This window comes from Macrobrachium nipponense, chromosome 43 (assembly GCF_015104395.2).
Source record: "Macrobrachium nipponense isolate FS-2020 chromosome 43, ASM1510439v2, whole genome shotgun sequence".
In the NCBI taxonomy this organism is placed as follows: Eukaryota; Metazoa; Arthropoda; class Malacostraca; order Decapoda; family Palaemonidae; genus Macrobrachium; species Macrobrachium nipponense.
In genome coordinates, this window is record NC_061104.1 from 39299399 (window position 1) to 39322003 (window position 22605).

General features: G+C 41.0%; 1 protein-coding gene across 2 annotated transcripts in view; it reads left to right on the top strand.

The window, feature by feature from the left end:
* Nucleotides 1-22605, top strand: part of LOC135213674 (GRB2-associated-binding protein 1-like) — a 71348-nt gene that overhangs the window by 21325 nt on the left and 27418 nt on the right. For both annotated transcript variants that reach the window (XR_010314179.1, XM_064247739.1), the window contains exon 3: nucleotides 8634-10406. Coding sequence is in view for 1 of the 2 variants with exons in the window: in XM_064247739.1 (XP_064103809.1) it covers nucleotides 8634-10406 (1773 nt within the window). In the remaining variant the exon portion in view is untranslated. The remainder of the gene's footprint in view (nucleotides 1-8633; nucleotides 10407-22605) is intronic.

Below are 22605 nucleotides of genomic sequence, written 5' to 3' on the forward strand. Positions count from 1 at the left end.
CGAGATAAATTGTCTCCCGGGTGCCGATTGGACGTATTAAACGTTGACATAAAAAAGTTTTTTTTTAAATTAGCGGAAAAGTACTTATAGGCCTACCAGACGAAAACTTTTGAATCACGCGTCTTGGGGGATGCTGGGAGCTCACGGATCAAGGTGTTGTTTTGTTTACAATCGTTACGCAGGCGTGCAAGCGCGAATTTCTTTCTTATCACACTAAAAAGTATCGGTGAAATCTCAGAAATTATTTTGTCACTTTGACATAATTTTGGCACCATTTTAAATTAGCCGTTACATGGAGTATTATATATTTCATGTAGAATACAACAAAAAAATACTCATGATTGTAGCTATTATCAGTTTTGAAATATTTTTTTATAAATAACGATAAGTGCCAAAATTTCAACCTTCGGTCAACTTTGACTACCGAAATGGTCGAAAAATGCAATTGTAAGCTAAAACTCTTATATTCTAGTAATTTCAATCATTTACCTTCATTTTGCAACAAATTGAACATCTCTAGCACAATATTTTGATTTATGGTGAATTTATGAAAAAAACTTTTTCCTTACATCCGCGCAGTAACTTCCGATAAATTTTTTCGTGCGATTGTGGTAATGTTTGCACCATTTTAAATTTGCCGTTACATAAAGTTTTATACTATATGGAAATGTGCGCAATTTCATGCACAATGCAACTAAAAACAACCCATGGTTGTAGCTTTGCATTAAATTGGAAGTCTCTAGCACAATATTTTGATTTATGGTGAATTTATAAAAAAAACCATTTTCCTTAAGTCCGCGGGGTAACTCTTCTGAAAAAAAATCAGAAATTTTTTCGTGCGATTGTCGTAATGTTTACACCATTTTAAATTAGCCGTTACATAAAGTTTTATATATGAAAATGTGCGCAATTTCACATAGAATACAGCTAAAAATGATTGAAGGTTGTAACTTTTCTCATTTTCAAAATATTTGCATATAAATCACAATAATTAAAAAAAAAAAACAAGTTTTGTCAACTTTGACTACCAAAATAGTTGAAAAACGCAATTGTAAGCTAAAACTCTTACAATCTAGTAATATTCAGTCATTTATCTTCATTTTGAAACAAATTCGAAGTCTCTAGCACAATATTTAGATTTATGCTGAATTTAAAATAGAACTTTCCTTCTCTCCGCATGCAGATTCTTCGCCGCAAATCTCCGAAATGCGTACGTCGCATTATCGTTATATTTGCTCCGTTTCATATTAGGCATTTCATAGAGTTTTATATTTGAAAATGTGTGCAATTTCATGTAGAATACAACTAAAAATAGTTGAAGGTTGTAGCTTTTCTCATTTTTGAAATATTTGCATATAAAATAAAATATATAAAAAAAATCGACATTCGGTCAACTTTAACTCGTCCGAAATGGTCGAAAACTGCAATTGTAAGCTAAAATTCTTACAGTACAGTAATATTCAATCATTTATCTTCATTTTAAAAAAAATTGGAAGTCTCTAGAACAATATTTAGATTTATGCTGAATTTTTTATAAAAACATTTTTTTTACGTCCACGTGTTACGAATTCATGCATAATTTTGTGATAATATTTTCCCTGTGTTGCTTTGATCGTTTTACAATGTGTTATATACCAAAATGATCACAATTTAGTTTACATTACAACTAAAACCAAATTAACTCATTATCTTTAACCATTTTGCTCACAGCGCGATTTAAATACAATTATATATGAAATTTTTTTCGCGCTATCATATATTGCATTATTTATATATGATAATGATATTTTTTTTCATTTTTAATGGTTGCATACTAAACATTTTTTCATTTCTAATGGTTGCATACTAAACTTCAGGCAATGACAAAAAAAAAGGAGGAAAAAATGAACTCTTAATCTTGAAAACTAACTGTGCTGTGATTTTTTGAAAAAAATATTTTTTCTGCTTCGGTGCTCACTCCGAGACCGCCTTGGCATACGGGAGACGATTTTTATTATACCCCTTCGGCGTAAGAGGGTTAACAAAATAGTAAATGAAAGAAAGCTTTTCACCATAGAATTTAGCACAAATGATTAACAAAATCATTCGTCATTGCAGTGATACACAGCTAACTTGAGGTAGGGGGAGGGAGCGTTTTATATTTTTGAGGAATAATGAATGAATGATTTTAAGTTATTGTGCATCATGGTATTGTAGAGGAGAGAAGAGACAGTAAAATCTTTACTATAATATGCACATAAAAGCAGTACCAATTCAATTAAAAAATAAAATGTTATTTCACAACGTATTACTTATTTGTTTGCAAAATCCTCATGTTTCTTTTAAAAGTCTGCCGTTTGCCCACAGTAAGTTGATGTATTGTGGCATAATTATTAATCGCTTTTGTGCACTTAATATCCAAGTGTAAATACGCTGATTACTCTCTCTCTCTCTTCTCTCTCTCTCTCTCTCTCTCTCTCTCTCTCTCTCTCTCTTCTCTCTCTCTCTCTCTCTCTCTCTCTCTCTCTCTCTCAGAGGCCGGATGGAATCCCTGCTATTTTGTTAAAGAAAGTAGTTCATTCTATCGCAAAGCCACTTGCAATATTATTAAGACAAAGTGTAGATACAGGCAAGATTTATGATGAGCACAAATAGCATATATCACCCCTACTTTCAAAAGTGGATCAAGACTAGAGGCAAGTAATTATAGGCCTGTGAGTCTAACATCACATATATGAAAGTGTATGAAAGGGTAATGAAGAAAATATTATGAAACATTTAATAAAAAATAATTTGTTTAATATAGGACAACACGGTTTCGTACCCGGAAAAAGTACACAAACCCAACTGTTAGTCCACCGTGAGAACATATTCAAAAATATGAAAAGCGGAAATGAAACAGATGTGGTTTATCTAGACTTTGCAAAAGCTTTTGACAAAGTAGACCATAATATATTAGCAAAGAAAATTAGAAAACACAATATCGTAGATAAAGTAGGAAGATGGTTAAAAGAATTTTTACACAACAGAAAACAGATAGTTATTGCAAACGATGAGAAATCGGGTGAAACCAAGGTAATATCCGGTGTGCCACAAGGTACGGTGCTAGCTGCAATATTGTTTGTTATGATTGAAGACATAGACAGTAATGTTAAGGATTCGGTAGTGAGTAGTTTCGCTGATGACACAAGAATAAGTAGAGAAATTACTTGTGATGAAGATAGGAACGCTCTACAAAGAGACCTTAACAAAGTATATGATTGGGCAGAGGTAAATAGGATGGTATTTAACTCTGATAAATTTGAATCAATAAATTATGGAGACAGAGAAGGAAAGCTATATGCATATAGGGGACCTAATAATGAGACAATCACAAATAAGGAAGCAGTTAAAGACCTTGGTGTGATGATGAATAGGAACATGTTATGCAATGATCAAATAGCAATTCTGTTGGCAAAATGTAAAGCAAAAATGGGAATGTTGTTACGGCACTTCAAAACAAGAAAAGCTGAACACATGATTATGCTTTATAAAACATATGTTCGTAGTCCACTTGAATATTGCAATATGATATGGTACCCACACTATCAAAAGGATATTGCACAAATAGAGAGTGTACAAAGGTCCTTACAGCTAGAATAGAAGAAGTTAAGGACCTAGACTACTGGGAAAGACTACAATCCTTAAAATTATATAGTCTAGAAAGGAGAAGAGAACGCTACATGATAATTCAGGCATGGAAACAGATAGAAGGAATAACAGAAAATATCATGGAACTAAAAATATCAGAAAGAGCAAGCAGAGGTAGATTAATAGTGCCCAAAACTATACCAGGAAAAATAAGGAAAGCACACAGGACATTAATCCACTACGCACCAGCATCGATAATGCAGCGTCTATTCAATGCGTTGCCAGCTCATCTGAGGAATATATCAGGAGTGAGCGTAGATGTGTTTAAGAATAAGCTCGACAAATATCTAAACTGCATCCCAGACCATCCAAGATTGGAAGATGCAAAATATACCGGAAGATGTACTAGCAACTCTCTGGTAGACATTAGAGGCGCCTCACACTGAGGGACCTGGGGCAACCCTGCAACCCGAACGAACTGTAAGGTCTGTAAGGTAAGGTAAGGTCAGACACAATTGGACACACACTATCAATTCCTTTGATTGCCTTTGTACCTAATATGGGAATAAAATTGATTTGATCAACCTTTGCGTATTGCAACCAATTCGGTTTGCTCTAAGGGTTCCCGTCTCTCCTCCCTCCATCCCCCTGCTGGCCAGCGCCATTTTTACCAAACAGTTTGTAAATCGTACATAGAAAAAATAACATTTAGAAAATTTTACTTCATATAACATACTGTTTCATTACTTTACATGCTTAATTTAACTTGAACTCATTAATAATAGAAAAAATGTGAAAAGGGGGACATTTTATTTCTGTTGGGCATATTTGTTTCGTATTTCGGACAAATCGTACTTCGAACAGCCTTCTGGAAGGGATTGAGTTCAAAGTACGAGGTACTACTGTATTTAATTGGCATTTTATATTGCTGGAACTCCACACAGCAAATCTGTGTCAGATGGGGTAATGTATTATTGTACACCTTCGGCTTACTAAATGGGCTTCGGCGAGGGCGCATTCTCTCCCCATACCTATTTAATATGTACACTGATGCCTTGAATGTCAAACTGAACTCATTCCCAATTGGATGCCCTGTCAATGAAACAACAATAAACAACCTCTGTTAGCTGATGGCATGGTTTGGATTTCCCCATCAGTGCAAGGTCTCCAGCGACTCATTGACACTTGCCACCAATATGCAGAGAATGGGTCACGAAAGAAGATGGGATGCTTTGTTCGGGCACTCGATACTGGGGCCCTGGTCACACGGTGGGCCCCAGATGGAGCATTTGCGAGTGTACGAAAACCGAGGAAACGTACAATAACAGAGATAAAATTTTGTAGAAAAAAGTCTATGATAACCAAAAGAATTGATTTTATGCAAAATTCTCTCAATTAGAATAATTGAGAGATTTCTGTATAAAAAGAGAGTTGTATGAAAATGTAGGTTTGACTGTATTCACCATACAGTGCAAGGCCTCATTGTGCAAATTGCTGCTAATCAAGGCCAGACAAGGAAGCTGTTCAAATGCACGTCTGATATTAATATTGTACAGTTGTAGTTTTTGCAAAAAAGCTGTGAGCACCTTGACTGGATATGAGATCAGAAGTTTTTTCTTAAGTAAATTGATTTTATAAAATATATCTGGTAAGTAAAATATATCAAATTTAGTTGCAAGCAGTTGTTCTCCAAGCTGGGTGTTAGTGAGCAATAAGACAATTGACTCCCAAATTGCAATAAAATAGCATGGTTGGTATGGTGTTGGCATCTCACCTCGGTGGTCACAGTTTCGATCTCAGCCATTCCATTGAGGAGTGAGAGGTCTGTATTTCTGGTGATAGAAATTCACTCTCGACGTGGTTTGGAAGTCACGTAAAGCCGTTGGTCCTGTTGCTGAATAACCACTGGTTCCATGCAACATAAAAGCACCATACAAACAAACAAACAAATTCCCCTTTGATAACCACCTCACCTCAGTATGCATTACAAGGCATTCAAGCACTTTTAGAATTCATGAAAGAGGCGATCTCGAAGGGAATTTGAATTAATATGGTTAACCACTTACATCACAACACTAAGGGCATCATGCAGACGTATGCCCAATTGCTTTGGAACTCAGTGTTGGTGTATCACACAGTGTTGTGGCGAATTCAAAGCCAACACAAAAGTGAGCAAATCTCCCTGCAGTTGCATTAATCTTACCTGCTATCAATGTTCCCCCAGGCACAATTTCCCCTATATGTTACTTTTACTCGACAGGGCAATTGGTTCACCTACAGACACAAACGAAATAAATTCTCACATTCTTGTACTCACCAGATGGGCTTGACTCCAGGGCATGAAGCTGTGCTATCTGCTGGACGAGGTCACTGAGACACCAACAACCATTGTAAATCAATACACAAACAGACAAACAAGGACTACAACTATTCAACAATACAACAAAAGACCACTGCACAACCAATCACTAACAACATAAAAAACAACAACATGACAAGTCAATACAACCACCTAAACAACTCACCGTCAACAACACTCAACAACTCATCTACAACACAACAGAACTCGCAAGCTTAACAATCCACCAACACACAAGCACAACAACTTGAGCAACACAGACTCAATACTGTCCAGTACAGACACTGATCCAAGACTGACTCAACAAAAAACTGCCTCACTTGACACTGTCAAATACAGACTGAACCCGTGACTGACCCAACAGACACAACAACCGCTTGCCGAATGAGTAATTTGCTTGTTAACTATCCATTCACACAAACAACCTACGAGCTAATAACCAGCCCCCCCCCCCCCCTCTCTCTCTCTCTCTTCTCTCTTCTCTCTCTCCTCTCTCTTCTCTCTCTCTATCTCTCATCTCTCTCCTCTCTCCTGAGCTCTCTCCCTCGTCTCTCTCTCTCTCTCTCTCTCTCTCTCTCTCTTCTCTCTCTCAAATATGTTGTCAAACTTAAATTACCATCTTACTCCTCCAGAATGCATGCAAAATACTTTGATAACAACCTTTATCGAGAGAGAGAGAGAGAGAGAGAAGAAGGGACGAAGGAGAGAGAGAAGATGAGAGATGAGAGTGAAGAGAGAGACGAGAGAGAGAGAGAGAGAGAGAGAGAAGAGAGGAGAAGAGAGAGAGAGACATTAAAACAAATATGTATGGTTGCTGCCTGCTACCTGAGAAGAGATGGGTGATGCACACCTCTGTCTGTTCTTGCCACTGACCAATGAGTAGCCAGGTCAGCAAATAAAAAAAATCCTCATTATTTAAAATAATTTAATCAGATCTTAGGCTTTATCATAGGGAAAGTACAACACTCTTGGCTTACAGTAACTCCAGCCAGCTCTGAATTCCTAACTTGCCTGGTGTCTAGCTCACCTGACACCAGTTACAGCCTGGTGCCAGCTCTTGTGTCAAGCACCCAGGAGCACTCACCAACTCTTAGGAAAAGGAGTAAGTTCTCTGTTCAATCGGAGTTGTTTTTAGGTATTTACCTAAGCAGGACTTTATAATCCTTTGATGGTTGGTCAGTAACTCCTTCACCATCTGACCTAGATTGCTTTGTCCTTCATCCTCGAGAGATTTTATCTCCATTACACTCAGATTCTGAAAAACAACTTTGCCTGGTTTTAGTGAAAGCTAAGAACATCAGAACAGCTTCTGGTTCTGTATATTTCAGGCACATATGCCCCTTACTTCCATTCTGCATTGACCCACTGGAAGTATAATCGACCTTCACTGTTGTAAGGAATGAAAGCTGAAGCACTTGCTCTGATGGTGCCAGTTACAGTCTGTCCCAAGCTATAGTGCTTGCAGAACCTCGAGTTTCTAGTTATCCTGATGCCCAGAGCTTCAGGTTTGCGTGATGCCAACTTTTGAGTTTACAGTGTCTACAAACTCCCAGCAGCTCAACTGGTGTCCAATGCACTTAGTGCCAGCTACAGTCTGACTTCAGCAATAATTATGCCTCTCTTGGAGCTACCCACAGCTCACCTGGTATCACCTCTAGACTGGCGCCAACTTAATAGATTTTAAAATTCTGCAGTACTATAGGATAGGGACTGGCATGGTATGGCAGGGACAAACCTGGGTTGTTCTATCTCTTCACCTTTTACAAGGTGTAAGAGTTTTTATGAACCAGGAGGTATAAGTACCTGGAGCATCCACCACTCTCAGTGGTGGTAAATATTTCAGCGTAGGTGACTGTTTTTTTTTTTTTCTATATGTTGGCACCTTTTAAAGTTTTACTAGCTATCGGGTAACTATTTAGCTGCATAACTTCCACTGATGCTTTCCTAGCCATCGAAGTACTCCATCACTACAAAGCTCCCACTTGAGTAGAGACGAACCTTGGCTTCACTGCCATGCCACTTCAGGTTAAGTTGAGCAAGAACCAGTTACAGTGTTATACTGCAGGCTCTCTTAACTGATAAGGAAAAACAAACATTGTATTCAATGCCAGCAACTTTTCTGTTTGAAATTCATTACACTACTTAATTTATGGAGTAGAATACTGTCCATGTATCCCACCTCCTGTCGGTATGGGATTCACCCACATAATTATTTGGAAAGTTACTTATATGACATTTTTATAATAAAATTAAGTTTATATACAGGCAGTCCCGGTTATGGGTTTCATTCCGATGGCTCGATGATAAGGGAAAATTGACGGTTTTCTACTCTTATCAGTGCCGACAACTGGTTAATGGCGCCTCAGTTGGGTATGTATCGGCACCAATAACTGGAAATTGGCGCATTTCAGTGCTAGACAAGCCCCATAAAACCCCATTGCTGATAACCACCTCCCCTCTGATGGGCATAAGGCATAAAACGAATGAGGAATGTTTGCTAGGTCATTCCAATGTTCCGCTAGTGGAATTCGAGCTGCTGTATGAGTGGAAACTATAGCTATGTAATTACCTGGTAAGTAGTATTCATATAAATTTTATTTTATTATAAAAATGTCCTTTTTATCATAAAATTGTAATTTTCTAATTTTTTTTTTTTGTCTTACAGGTAGATGCAGGTTTGACATTTACAAATCGAAAGTCAGAATACAAGTTTATGTTTGATATAAAGACACCCAAGAGGATCTACTATTTATGTGCAGAAACTGAACAAGAAATGAACAGATGGGTAGACTGTGTGTGTCAAGTATGTGGCCTCAAGGTGTATTCACAAGATGACGAATATCCTATTCCATCTTTGGAACATTTGCCTTCAGCGTCCAACCCACTTCCTGCTACACCACCTGCAGCCCTTCATGGCTTGCCCTCAGATCATCATGTTCAATTAGATTCTCCTCCTCTGTCTCCTTCATCCATATCTGGTCCGTACATTCCGATAAGTGAATGTATAACAGGAAAAAGAACACCAATAGCGGGATCAAACTTCCCTTTTACTGATGATCTTAATCTTCCATTACATGGCTCAGCTGAGAGCCATCGGTCCAGCATACCTAATGAAATGGCACCTGCTGCCCTGTTTTTATGCCCAGACAGTCAACTAACATCTTCAAGTTTGGCCCCAAATGCAAGTACAGGGGCTATACCTAGGGAGGCCTATGACATACAAAGGCAGTTTAGGCCTTCTGGAACAACTTCTGAAGATACACTAAGTGTGCAGTCTCCACTGGGGACAGAAGGCAGCAGTGTCTTTAGTGAAGATGAATGGGCTCTAACACCACCTAAAGCTGAAGCCAAATTTTTCAGTGACAATTTAAGACCTGTTGGAGGAGTTAGTCATACACTTAGGGATCCTCTTCCAAAGGATGGTCAGGTTGGTGCTGTTGGAGGTTCACCTGCAGTGAGTGGGGTTGCTACACTGCCCAGTGAAGTCAGAGGTCTCACATTATCAGATGACTCGCAGCATCAGCAGCAGCAGCAACAGCAACAAGGTGCACTGCCATTTATTGCTCCTCCCCGTCCACCAAAACCCCCTCATCTTACTGAAAATCCACAACAGCTTTACCAAAATTTAGAAACTATTGTGAAAACTAATCTTGTACGTAGAAATAGCTCTAACGACAAAGTGAAGAATGGCACTGGTATTCATTTAGCTTCATATGATACTGTTGTAGGTGTGTCAGACCCAGAACCCTCACCTGCCTCAGTAAGCAGTTCTGTCCCTCCAACTCCAAGTGATTTGGTAGACGAGGCGCAGGTTTTGGTGGTGAGGTCACCGCAACATCCTGAGACTATAAGTCCTCAAGCTGCTGAAAGATCAAAACAGAGAATCTGTCATAACAATTTCACTGCTGTCCCAGTTCAAAACCAGTTCTTTTCATATGATATGAGGGCCCATGACATTCATGATAAACAAGGGGAGTTTGATCCACGAATATCACCTGCTGGCCTTTATTCCAATATCCCCCAGGCTAACATGAGTCCAATTCATCCCCCAGCAATTGACAGGGGCTTGAAACCGAGGAAAGTTGCCGATGGTGGGAACCTGAGTTCATCAGAGATGTCACCACCTCCCTCTGCTGGTGGGCCCTCTAAGGATACCCTAGGGGCTGTGGGTGGCTCACCATTACCACCAAGATCTGCACCCCCTGCTGTTGATAGAAATTTGAAACCAATGAAGATTCCCTCTGATCAACCAGTCATCAAAAGTATTGTATTGGATCCTGCGCCTCTTCGTTATAAAAAACACGATCAGCGCATTAGGGCGGCGCCTTCACCCACACCAACTAGCTTGGGTAATGGTCGTGTCAACAATGAAAGTGGAGATGAACCTGAGAGAACTTCAAACCCAAGTAGTAGGAGAAACTCGACACAAGATGAACAGGTAAGATTTGTAAATTCTCTTTGTCCAGGGGTCTTTTTATTGTAATAGATTTAAGAGAAAAGTCTTCAAAATGTAGAGATAACTTTTTAGTCCTTTACCAAGTAGCATAAACCTATCGTTTTACCTTTGGATTGTTTGGCCTCTAGAAATGCTCTCTCTGTGTAATATGAATTCCAGAGAGAAGCAAAATCCTGTATTCTTGTGCATGTTGAGCAAACTTTTTTTATTTTAATGTCTGTCTATTTGAATGGTATTGAATAGACTATTCAAAAGTAATATGCCGTAAATATATTTGTTTAATACTTTGTGTAATCACCCTGTTTTTAGTCCCAAAAAGTCATAATTTCATCACATACATAGTAGCATACTAGCTGCAAGCTCAATTCTGGACTCAAGAACAAACCTTTTAATTAACCATTTGGGATTCCAGTTTGTTCTAAAACTCACCTTCGGCAAATCACACACCAGCTGCTTATGGGCATAGCAATATTTGTTTGTATGAAAACATAACCTCTGTGTCTTATATAGGAATATTTTGGTGACAGTTTGTTTGGCCATTAGGCTTGTTAGCAAGGCAGTTAAGTTGATGAAGAGCACCTATCCAGTGATTTCTTATAGTTTTAAAACTGGTTGTTGCTCTTCGTGTCTCTTGTTTGAACTTCTGCAGTGTTGTTTCAGGAAATTCATGATAACTGAATCTTTTATTCCTTCTGAGCTGCTACTCTTGCATTGTTTTCTCTTGCTGGTCTTTTGGTAGTGTAAATTATTAGTAATTCCCTGAATGTGTTTGTTGGGTGAGTTTTTTACTCTGGGCCAAACACCATTAGTAAGTTCCTTGTTTGTAGGTAAATCTGAAATAGAGAGTTACTGGAACTCCAGTAACTCCTGTGCTCCTGTTTTGACAGTTGGAAAGTGTTACCCTTCCAGTTATATATAGTGTACTGTATTAGTATCAATCTACAGTATTTCTTCCTTTAGATATGCATTTTTGGAGTGGTTTGTGGTAGCTAAGCTTTTGTTACTGCTTATAAATGCTTTGCAAGCTCTGTCATCTGAAATATTTTCCAGAATCTTTAATAATCATAAACTTAATTTTGCCCAAATTATTGTAATATTTTGTTTAATAGCAGTTTTTTTTGTTTCACAACCCAGCAAAATTCAATAAGTTTTTGTATTATATTTTAGATAGTGTTATTTAGCAATTTATTATATAAAAAAGTGTCCATTTAATTGCTTTTGAGGTTATTGCACTAGACTTCAGCTTAATGTCTTGGGAGGCCCCAGGATGCAGTGCCAATCTTTCATGCCAGCATAAATACCCCTTTTTACTCTTTAGTGAATGGATGGATCAGTGTTGCCTATCAGGATATATTGTTAGATGATGTTAACACTGATTTACAAGGAGAATGCTTTGCTTTCTGTGCACTGGAAATCTCCTCAGTCATTTTTACCTGCAGGCATTACTTAAGGTTCTTTGCAGCGCCTCTTCGGCCCCTAGCTGTAACCCCTTTCATTGCTTTTACTGTACCTCTGCTCTATATTCTCTTTCTTCCATTTTACTTTTACCTTTTCCTAACAATTGATGCATAGTGCAACGCAAGGTTTTCTTCCTGTTACATCTCTCAGATCTTTTACTGTCAATTACAGTTTCAGCCCTGAATGACATCATAGGTCCCAGCACTTGGCCTTTGGCCTGAATTCTATATTTTCATACATTCAACTTACCTGTCAGATATATACATAGCTATAGACTCCGTCGTTCCCGACAGAATTTCAAATTTCGCGGCACTCGCTACAGGTAGGTCAGGTGATCTACCGCCCTGCTCTGGGTGGCAGGACTAGGAACTATTCCCGTTTTCTAATCAGATTCTCTCTGTCGCCGGCGGTATCAACATTGTTGTTACTTCCTCCTGACTAGAATTCGTTTTTCGCAAAGCTTTTGATCATCTCTCGCTGATATTTGGTGACGTACTTGGATCGTTGTTTGGCATTCGCTATCGTGGACTGTTTTTTGGACTTGGTTTTTGGAATTCGTGAATATGTCTGACTCTAGTGTTAGTTTCAGAGTGTGTGTGAATGAGGGCTGTAAGGTGAGGATTCCGAAAGCTTCGGTAGATCCTCACACTACTTGTAGTGGGTGTAGAATGGCTGAATGCTCGATTGAGAATACGTGTGACGAGTGTGAGAAATTGAGTGCACAAGAGTGGAAGAATCTAACTTCTTACTTGAAGAAGTTAGAGAAAGATAGAGAGAGGAAGGCGGCTTATAAAACCCACAGAATGTCTGCTTCTCATGATTTACTATCTAGTTCTGTAGCTTCTTCCTCTGATAATCATGCCCATTCTGTTTCAGCCCGTTCACAAATTGCTAATCCCTCTAGTTCTGCTTCGGAAATAGCAGAACTTAGAGCTTCCCTTCAGAAAATGCAAGAAAAAGTCGCAGCATTGGAAGGTAAGGAAAGTGAATGTGGTTTCGCTAGTGATATTAGTGTCCCCAGTGTAGTGGAGGGGGCGTCTGGTCGTCTCTGCGACGCTCCCAGGCCTAGACCTCTTCCAAGCTCCCTGGCCCGGAGGAGAAGGAATGTCGAAAGCCGTACGGGGGTTGTGGAGAATCCCCAACGATCAGGCGTCCCTTCGGCAGAATCGAGCATATCAAATAATGCCAAGGACCGCTATAGGAAAAGCGTCCTTCGAGAGTGCTTTTCTTCGTCTAGTTCGCCTTCTCCGAGAAGAGGATGGAAGGAGTCGAAACTTTCCCGTCCGCTGAAGAGGAGTATGAAAGAGCATGAACTCAATTCGAGTCCCGAGCGCTTCTCTGAAGAAGGAGCGCCTTCGGTAATAAAGAAGGCGAGAATACATTCAGACTCTGGGTCTGGAAGGGATCCTAGAGCGCCTTCCAGATCTCCCTCTCCTGATTCGAAAGACTCCTCAACCAGGAGAATATTAATGAATATGCAAGAGCAATTAGCCTCGTTAGTAGGAACTCTTTATAAGGAGCCTACTCGTAAGAAGGATGATAGGCTTCCTATTAAAAGATCTAAATACCGATCTCCTGTCGGGCGCGACGCACCCTTCAGGGGAGTTGTCGCACAAGCGGCCATCTCTGGGGGGAGCAATGCGTTAGACAGGAGAGAAGTAAGAAAGGAAGTTACTCCTGTCAAGAGTAGGGCGCCAACCAGGAGCCAGGCTCCGAGTAGGCGCAAAGAGCCAGTACAACATTCAAGATCTTCAATCAAGCGCCAAGAGTTAGCTGAAGAGGAAGATCCTGTTAGGAGTAGAGCGCTTGTGAGACGGAAAGCGCCTACCGGAATCAATACTCCTACTAAACATCAGACGCATTCTAAGGATCAGGAGTATTTGGAACGACGTGCTCCTACCAGGCGCCAGGAGTCGTCGGGCCTAGATACTCCTCCCAGGCGCCAGGAGTATTCTGAACTTAATACTCCTCCCAGGCGCCAGGAGTATTCCGAAGCTTATACTCCTCCCAGGCGCCAGGAGTACTCTGGACTTAATACTCCTCCCAGGCGCCAGGAGTATTCCGAAGCTTATACTCCTCCCAGGCGCCAGGAGTATTCTGAACTTAATACTCCTCCCACGCGCCAGGAGTATTCTGAACAAGATGCGCCTACTAGAAGCCAGGAGTATTCGAGGCGCTCTGCGCCTGCCAAGCGCCAGGAGTATTCCAAACACGTTACTCCTCCCAGGCGAGATACTCCTGCTGTACACCAGGCGCATTCCTCGTATGAAGAGCCTGACACTCGTAAGAGAGTAAGAGAAGAGTCAGAAGAAAGAAGGGAGCCTTCTCCTTCCGAGCCTATCAACCCAGAAGATGCCTCGGAGGACGAAATGAAGGAAGGATCTTCTAATTATAAAGTTCTTTCGTCCCTTCTATTGGAGGAATATGGAGACTCTTTGACGCCAGCTGCTCCCCCTTCTCCACGCTCTCTGTTTTCGAGCACGAAAACACACAAGTCTTCCTCTTTCCTTAAAATGAAGCCTGCTATTTCTATGAGGAGGGCTCTTCAATCTCTTGACTCCTGGTTCAAGAAGAAGAAGGAGTTAGGAAGGACGGTCTTTTGTATGCCTCCCGCTAAACTTACAGGGAGGAGAGGCATTTGGTACGAAACGGGAGAGAATATGGGATTGTCTCTGTCCGTTTCAGCTGAATCAGACTTCTCGAGTTTGGTGGATTCGTCGAGAAGGCACGCTTTGAATGCAGCGAAGGTAACATGGGGGCTTTCGGAAACGGACCACCTCCTCAAGGGACTTTTCACACTTTAGAAGTTTTTAACTTCTTAGATTGGTCCCTTGGGGTTCTGGCCAAGAAATCTCAGGAAAAGGAACAACTCGACCCAGAAACCCTAAATAGCATCCTCGCCTGCATTGATAAGGCTGTTCAGGATGGATCGGCTGAGGTATGCTCCCTCTTTGGTGCAGGAGTTTTAAAGAAGAGGGCGGTTCACAGTGCTTTCCTCACGAAGGCCGTCTCTCCTTCGCAGAGAGCCGCCTTATTGTTTGCGCCTCTCTCTGAACACCTTTTTCCCTCGCAGTTGGTGAAGGATATCGCGCATTCTCTGACTGAAAAGGCCACCCAGGATCTCCTTAGACAATCCTCAAGGAAGAATAGGCCTGTGGCTAGTGAGGAAAAGAAAGTGGCTCGCCCAGCTCAGCAGCAGCCCTTTCGAGGAGGTCTTCCAACTAGATCGATCGCCAGAAGGAAGTCAACCGAAAAGAGGGGCAGGTCTTCCTTCCGTCCCTTTAAGAAAGGGAAGTGAGAATTCTGTCCTCCAGACACCCGTAGGAGCCAGGTTACATTCTTTTGCGAAAGCCTGGGAAGACATAGGAGCGAATCCTTGGACGATGTCGATCATCAAGAAGGGTATCGCATCCCATTCAAGGACATTCCTCCCTTGACAACATCACCGAGGGAATTGTCCGCCAGATACAGGGACCCTGTTCTGATGGATACTCTTCGTCAGATGGTGGAACAGATGTGGGACAAAAGAGCAATAGAGCTAGTGCTGGATTGCAACTCCCCGGGGTTTTACAATCGCTTGTTTCTTGTAGCAAAAGCCTCGGGGGGATGGAGACCGGTACTGGACGTAAGTGCGCTGAACAAATTCGTCGAACAACAGAAGTTCAGCATGGAAACGTCTGCTTCAGTCCTTGCAGCACTGCGGCAAGGGGATTGGATGGCGTCCCTAGACCTTCAGGACGCATACTTCCACATCCCGATCCACCATTCGTCGAGGAAGTACCTTCGATTTATGTTCGAAGGAAGAATCTATCAGTTCAGGGCCCTGTGTTTCGGCCTGTCCACGGCTCCTCAAGTCTTCACAGACGTGATGAAAAATGTAGCAAGACACTTACATTTGAAAGGGATAAACGTCTCCCTGTACCTGGACGACTGGCTCATCAGAGCCAGGTCTCAAAAGCAGTGTTTGGAGGACCTGTCAACAACACTGGAATTGACAAAATCATTGGGATTGATCGTGAACCTCGAGAAGTCTCAGATGATCCCCAGCCAGAACGTGGTTTATCTGGGGATTCAGATGGATTCTCGGGGTTTTCGAGTTTTTCCATCTCAAGAGAGAATAAAGAAAGGCTGTGCCACAGTATCGAACTTTCTACTTTCTAGGGAAAGAGCGCACTTCAGCGAGGGAATGGCTGAGCCTTCTGGGAACCCTTTCCTCGCTCGAACAGTTCTTTCTCCTAGGAAGATTACATCTTCGACCGCTTCAGTTCTTCCTAAGAAGAAGTTGGAGTTGGAAGACAGGTCAGCTCTCGGACACGTTTCCAATCTCGGAAGAAATAAAACATCATTTGAAGTGGTGGTTGATTCCATTAAAGGAAAACAAAGGAGTGTCCCTGCAAGTACGGAACCCAAGCCTGACATTGTTTTCAGACGCCTCAGAGTCGGGCTGGGGTGCAACATTGGGATCCAAAGAAGTGTCAGGCACCTGGTCGGCAGAACAGGTGTCATGGTGGCACATAAATTGCAAGGAACTCTTAGCAATTCACCTGGCGCTAAAGAGCTTCGAACACATAGTCAGAGGCAAAGTCGTACAGATAAATTCAGACAATACGACAGCTCTGGCTTATGTCAAGAAACAAGGAGGGACGCACTCTTTTGCTCTGTACGAGCTGGCAAGAGATCTACTAATTTGGGCGAACCAAAGGAAGGTAGTTCTTCTAACAAGGTTTGTCCAAGGGGAGAGGAATGTGAGAGCGGACAGATTGAGCAGGAGGTTCCAGGTCCTTCCCACAGAATGGACACTCCACTCAGAAGTCTGTCAGAGCCTTTGGCTCCTTTGGGGGAAGCCTCAAATAGATCTTTTCGCCACATTCCTCTCCAAGAGGATAGAAACATTTTGTGCCCTGGTGGAAGATCCCCGGGCTTATGCAACAGACGCCTTTCTCCTGGACTGGTCAGGGATAGACGTTTACGCTTTTCCCCCGTTCAAGATACTGGGGGAAGTAGTCAGAAAATTCGTGGCATCCGAAGGAACCAAGATGACTCTGATTGCTCCGTATTGGCCAGCTCAAATTTGGTTCACAGAGGTGATGGAATGGACGGTGGACTTCCCCAGATCTCTTCCAAACAGAATAGATCTGCTCAAACAACCCCACTTCGAGAGGTACCATCAAAATCTACCGCTCTTGCTCTGACTGCCTTTCGACTATCGAAAGACTTGTCAGAGCGAGAGGGTTTTCTCGCCAGGCAGCAAGCGCAATTGCTAGAGCCCGCAGATCATCTACTAGGCGAGTGTACCAATCGAAGTGGGAAGTTTTCAGAAACTGGTGCAGGTCGAAGAAGCTGTCCTCTTCCAGTACCTCTGTGACCGAAATTGCGGATTTCCTTCTGTTTCTTAGAGAAAAGTCGCATCTCTCGGTACCGACTATTAAAGGGTACAGGAGTATGCTTTCAGCAGTCTTTAGAAACAGGGGATTAGATCTAACGAATGATAAGGATTTGCACGACCTCATTCGTTCCTTCGAAACATCAAAATCACTTGAACCTAAGGTTCCAAGCTGGAACTTAGATGTGGTTCTTAAATTTCTATCATCAGAGGAGTTCGAAACACTTCACACTGCTTCGTTTCGTAACATCACTAGAAAGTGTTTGTTTCTGATGTCGCTTGCAACGGCAAAAAGAGTCAGTGAGTTGCACGCCCTTGAATCAAGAGTTGGCTTTAAAGGAGACTCTGCAATTTGTTCATTTCAGTCCCTTTTTCTTGCCAAAATGAAAACCCTTCGAGTCCTTGGCCCAGGAGCTTCGAAGTGAAAGGACTTTCTAGTTTGGTGGGCAGAGAGGCAGAAAGATCCCTTTGCCCAGTTAGAGCTCTAAAATTTTATCTGGAAAGGAAGAAGCAGTTGGGGGGTTCGCAAAAAGGTCTTTGGTGCTCAGTGAAAGACCCCAAGAGAGCAATGTCCAAGAACGCATTAGCCTTCTTTGTTAGAAGTGTTATTACAGAAGCTCATAAGAATTGTCCAGATGATTCTTTTAATCTGTTAAGAGTGAGAGCCCACGAAGTTAGGGCAATCGCAACCTCTGTGGCGTTCCAAAGAAATATGTCACTCAAGAACATTTTGGACGCAACTTATTGGAGATGCAACTCCGTGTTTGCATCCCATTATTTAAAAGACGTGCGAGTTACGTATGATAAATGTTTTTCCTTAGGTCCGTTTGTGTCAGCACAGACGGTTCTGGGTAAAGGAGAAAGCACCAATCCTTAAATTGTGTACGTAACCCTCTTGTCGGATGTGTTCTCGTGTTTTCGGTGTATGGGAGTGTCAGTTGTCGCACAAGCGGCCTTCACTTCGCTTCATTTGAAAATCGAGTGACATCTGACTATTAGAGGGGTACAAAAATTTTTTTTTATTTTTGTATGTATGAGTTTCGAGTTTGTGGTTGTTTGCTAAGAGTTTGGGGATAACTCTAGGCAATCTTAGAACTAACACGGGTTAGGATCGGGTGATCGGGATTGGTTGTGTGCTCCTTAAATAAATGCGTGTTGTCATATAAGCGGATGTGCTCCCATTGACAAACGCCAGTTAGGTTCTGTCGAGTAAGTGGAAGAGACCCCATCGACAGATCCACAAGAACTCTTGGCCACAGATCACTATCTCGCTAAGGCTCTTGAGATGAAGCAGACTCCTGGGCAGTAGCCACGAAGTCTTCCATCTAAGAAGGTAGGAACTAAGGTTTATTTATACCTACAACATATGTTGTTTACCTGTCTAGTCAGTTAGTTAGCTGTCTCTTGCCCTCCACCAAAGGGTGTCAATCAGCTATGTATATATCTGACAGGTAAGTTGAATGTATGAAAATGACATTGTTATGATACAATAAAGTTTCATACATACTTACCTGGCAGATATATACAATTGAAGACCCACCCAGCCTCCCCGCAGGAGACAGGTGGAAGAGAGAATCTGATTAGAAAACGGGAATAGTTCCTAGTCCTGCCACCCAGAGCAGGGCGGTAGATCACCTGACCTACCTGTAGCGAGTGCCGCGAAATTTGAAATTCTGTCGGGAACGACGGAGTCTATAGCTATGTATATATCTGCCAGGTAAGTATGTATGAAACTTTATTGTATCATAACAATGTCATTTTATTCTATTCTGTCATATTTTATAAGCTTTGCAAAACCCAGCCATTGAGAAATTGTCCTAACTTGAAGAAAGTTTAAGAGCATACAAATTTCTCAACTTCTGCCAAAGACAGTTCCTTAATTTATTTTGGAGGATGTGTTGTAGAGGTTTGAGCTTCACACTCCTCCTCTTGCCAACCCAAGAGGTTTTCTTTTCTTTATGGGCTTCAAACAGTGTTCAATATGTGTTGAAGGGGGATGCCTATGCCATAAGTGTGCATTGTTATATAAATGAACATTGTGACCTTATAATTGAAGGGATTGACTTCAAATTTCCACCTCTTATTAAACAAGTATTTTTCAAAACTACAGCAGTAGGACTAAAAAGTTCAACTTTTGAGCTATAAATTTTACAGCTGAATAAATCTTATGTCTTTTTTCATAATATATATTGTTATGGTCTGCCATGGGCTCCATACAAGGTCAACAAATAAAATAACAATGGATCTGGAATGACTTGCAGGAGTAGAGACAACAACAGGCAAAGGACATCAGCAAAAGAGCAAAATTACCTTAGGACTAATTTATTAACCTAAATTATTCACATATATTTACAAAGTCAGGTTTGGACCAAAAAATAATCATTTTACAAAAAATAAAATGTATTAGCAAACGAGTTGGTTAAATAACACGAATGTAGCAAAATCATTTAAGGTTACTTTAAAGACAACCAATGTAAATTACCAAGCAGTAAACATTTCAAATTGAGTTAACAATACTTTAGTTAACAAATACTTTAGCCACATTAAAAAGAAATCAGACCGCATAAACAATATCAAATAATACAATGGCGAAACAACCTTCATAAATTGCACACCACTTAAATAAGCAGCATAGATACCAAGCAACTAGTAAAAAATAAGTTAACAATATAACAAATTAAGTTGCATGAATACCAAATTACTAGTAAAAAATAACATAATAAAACATTATCTGGAGAATTAGATTTAACATTAACCTTGTACAGTACAAAAACGCCACAGACAATCTACACAGAGATGTCGAGACGATGAAAGGTCCAAGAGGACAAACAACATTGAACTCTTCCGCACGATCATCGAAAACCCGCCCTATGACGGCCAACAGGAACATCTCCAAAAACATACAGATGATTGCCAGAGTCAAGGCAACAGCAAGCCTGCTGTCAAACAGGAACAACACTGTTCCTCTGATGGACAAGGTTCAGTCATCAAAACCATCCTCAAACTGCAGAGGGGCACAGGTAGCAAAATACCTTCAGTTCCAAAATTCTCCAAGCTGCTGTACTGCTATCCCAAACCTGACTAAAATTAATAGAAACACAAGTGGCAGAAGTCACCTCTTACAAAGAAAAACCACCACTACCGGGTAAGGAGGGCACAACATGGGAACAAGGAGAGCGCAATTGTTACAGACAAAAAATAAGCACTGAACCTTACACTATAAAGAATTTGCATTACATAGAAATATTTTCATATAAGGAACTTACCAAGTAATTACAAAGCCATATTTTCCACTCGCGCAGCAGCTTAAATGTTTAAAGTCAGGGTAGCGCTATTATTGTTTGAATATAGGTGCCTACCCTGCCCACTATCGGGGGGACAATAGGAACAACAACCCAGAAGAACTTGTCTTTTCTGCCAGCCTGTGGTGTAACATCAAATGTTTGCCATATGGTTTGTTGATTTATTTCAGCAGTATATTTGTTGGACTCCGGTTCCTCCAGCATCAGGTTGTTGTCAGGAAGGTTGTAACACCAGGTTGACAAATGCTACTTAAGACACTCATATGATTTGTTCAAGCTGTAGGTGACATATGTTCAAAAGAGCTAACGTGATGAGTGTATGGAAGGTGTTAAAATCCCACATACAGAAGCTTGATAGGTATAGGAAGAGGAAGGTGGCCTCTAGAGCCAAAAGTAGGGCTCATTGCCTAGAACCTACACCTAAACCTAATGTTGCAGATGATCTTGCCATTCCTTCTCCCCCTGTTCTAGCCTTGTCTCCCATGCTTCCGACCCCAATCGCATGGAAGGCTCGCAGCAGATTCGACCGTAAGTTAGGTTTAATAGTGAATACAGTGGTTGATTTAGGAGAGTCCCTAAAGGTCCTTATGGACAAATTGCATAGTGTTGTGTCAGTGCAAGTGGAGGAGGTGGCTGCCCATCCTGCCAGTTCTGATAGACGAAGGTCCTGTCTTACTCCCCTGAACCTGGGAGAAGACATACCGGAGGTCCAAAGAAGGCTGATGGGGCATGCCTACGGGTAGTCACCCCCTCAGTTGAACTTGTCACACATGCCCAGGCTTTGATAGGCAGCTGTTGGAGAGACATCTGTGTTAGTGTGCATCAGTTGTCATCAGACTTGGAGAATTCCAGTTACGAGTTATAAGTCCGGTTGTTTTGTTGTTCAAAGTCTCAAGCTGGAATATATTGGGGTTGAGGAACGTGAACTTGAAGGTAGATTGTATGATTGTTGCATATAGGAAAGATTAGGGTAGGAAAATATTCGGAGGCATTTTGCTGGCTATTCCGCCACGTCACTACAGGTCAAGATGAGCACCGACCAGAGGCAGTAATTACCTGCAGTAGCTTTCTTAACCAGATAAGGAAATGACAAGCATTGTATCAATACTGGCAAATTGTCTGTTTCTAGTAAGGCACTTGGCTCATTTTTCTCTTGTTATGTTATAACAGCCCAAGAAATTAGTCAGATTAGTGCCTTCCTTGTGGTAAGTTTATTCCTCCATTGACTGAACATAAAAGTGGCAACCATTGCTCATGATCTTGTAGCCTGCAACAGTGCAGCTCTCAGCAATTAGCCTGGCTAAGCTGGATACAAGACGAGAAACGAATCGCAAGCATGTACATTAGAACAGGTACACAGCACAAGTATTTTGTTATTTTAATATTGTTGTGATCATAAAGCGTGACTGGAATTTTTTTTTTTTTACTAATTTTCTCTAAGAATTTAAAATCTCTGCAGGCATGCTGACTGAGTAATCTCATAGCGAGAAATTTTTAACAAGACTAAGGATAGGGCATATTTGTTTAACCCATCAGTTTATTTTAGAAGGAAGCAGCCCACCAGTGTGTGCTTACTGTGGAGCACATTCTGATGATTTGCCCAAGATAGTTTAACCAAAGGGAAAGCTATTTCCAGGGTAAATCTCTTTCAAATATCTTGGGAAATGAAGCAGATATTTCTGCTCTCATCTCCCTTTTTTTTGTACAAATTTTTGATAACACTAACTTTAGTTAATTCTTTATAGTATATCATATTATACAGATTTTTAAAGACATTAAACTATTTTTAATATACAGTACGCCATTCATTCAATTTCATATTTTTATTTTATTTATTGGTCACATCTAATTTTATTAATCGTTTCCTTCACTAAGTCATTAATTCATTGACCATAATTCAATATATTTAACCTTCAGTATGGTGCTGAATGGCCTTCTTGGCTCCAGTGCCTGAGCTTTAGCCCTAAATATCATACATCCATCTATCATAGCGAGAAAGTGTGTTTCCATTTTGAAACACAAGATTTTGCTGCTACTG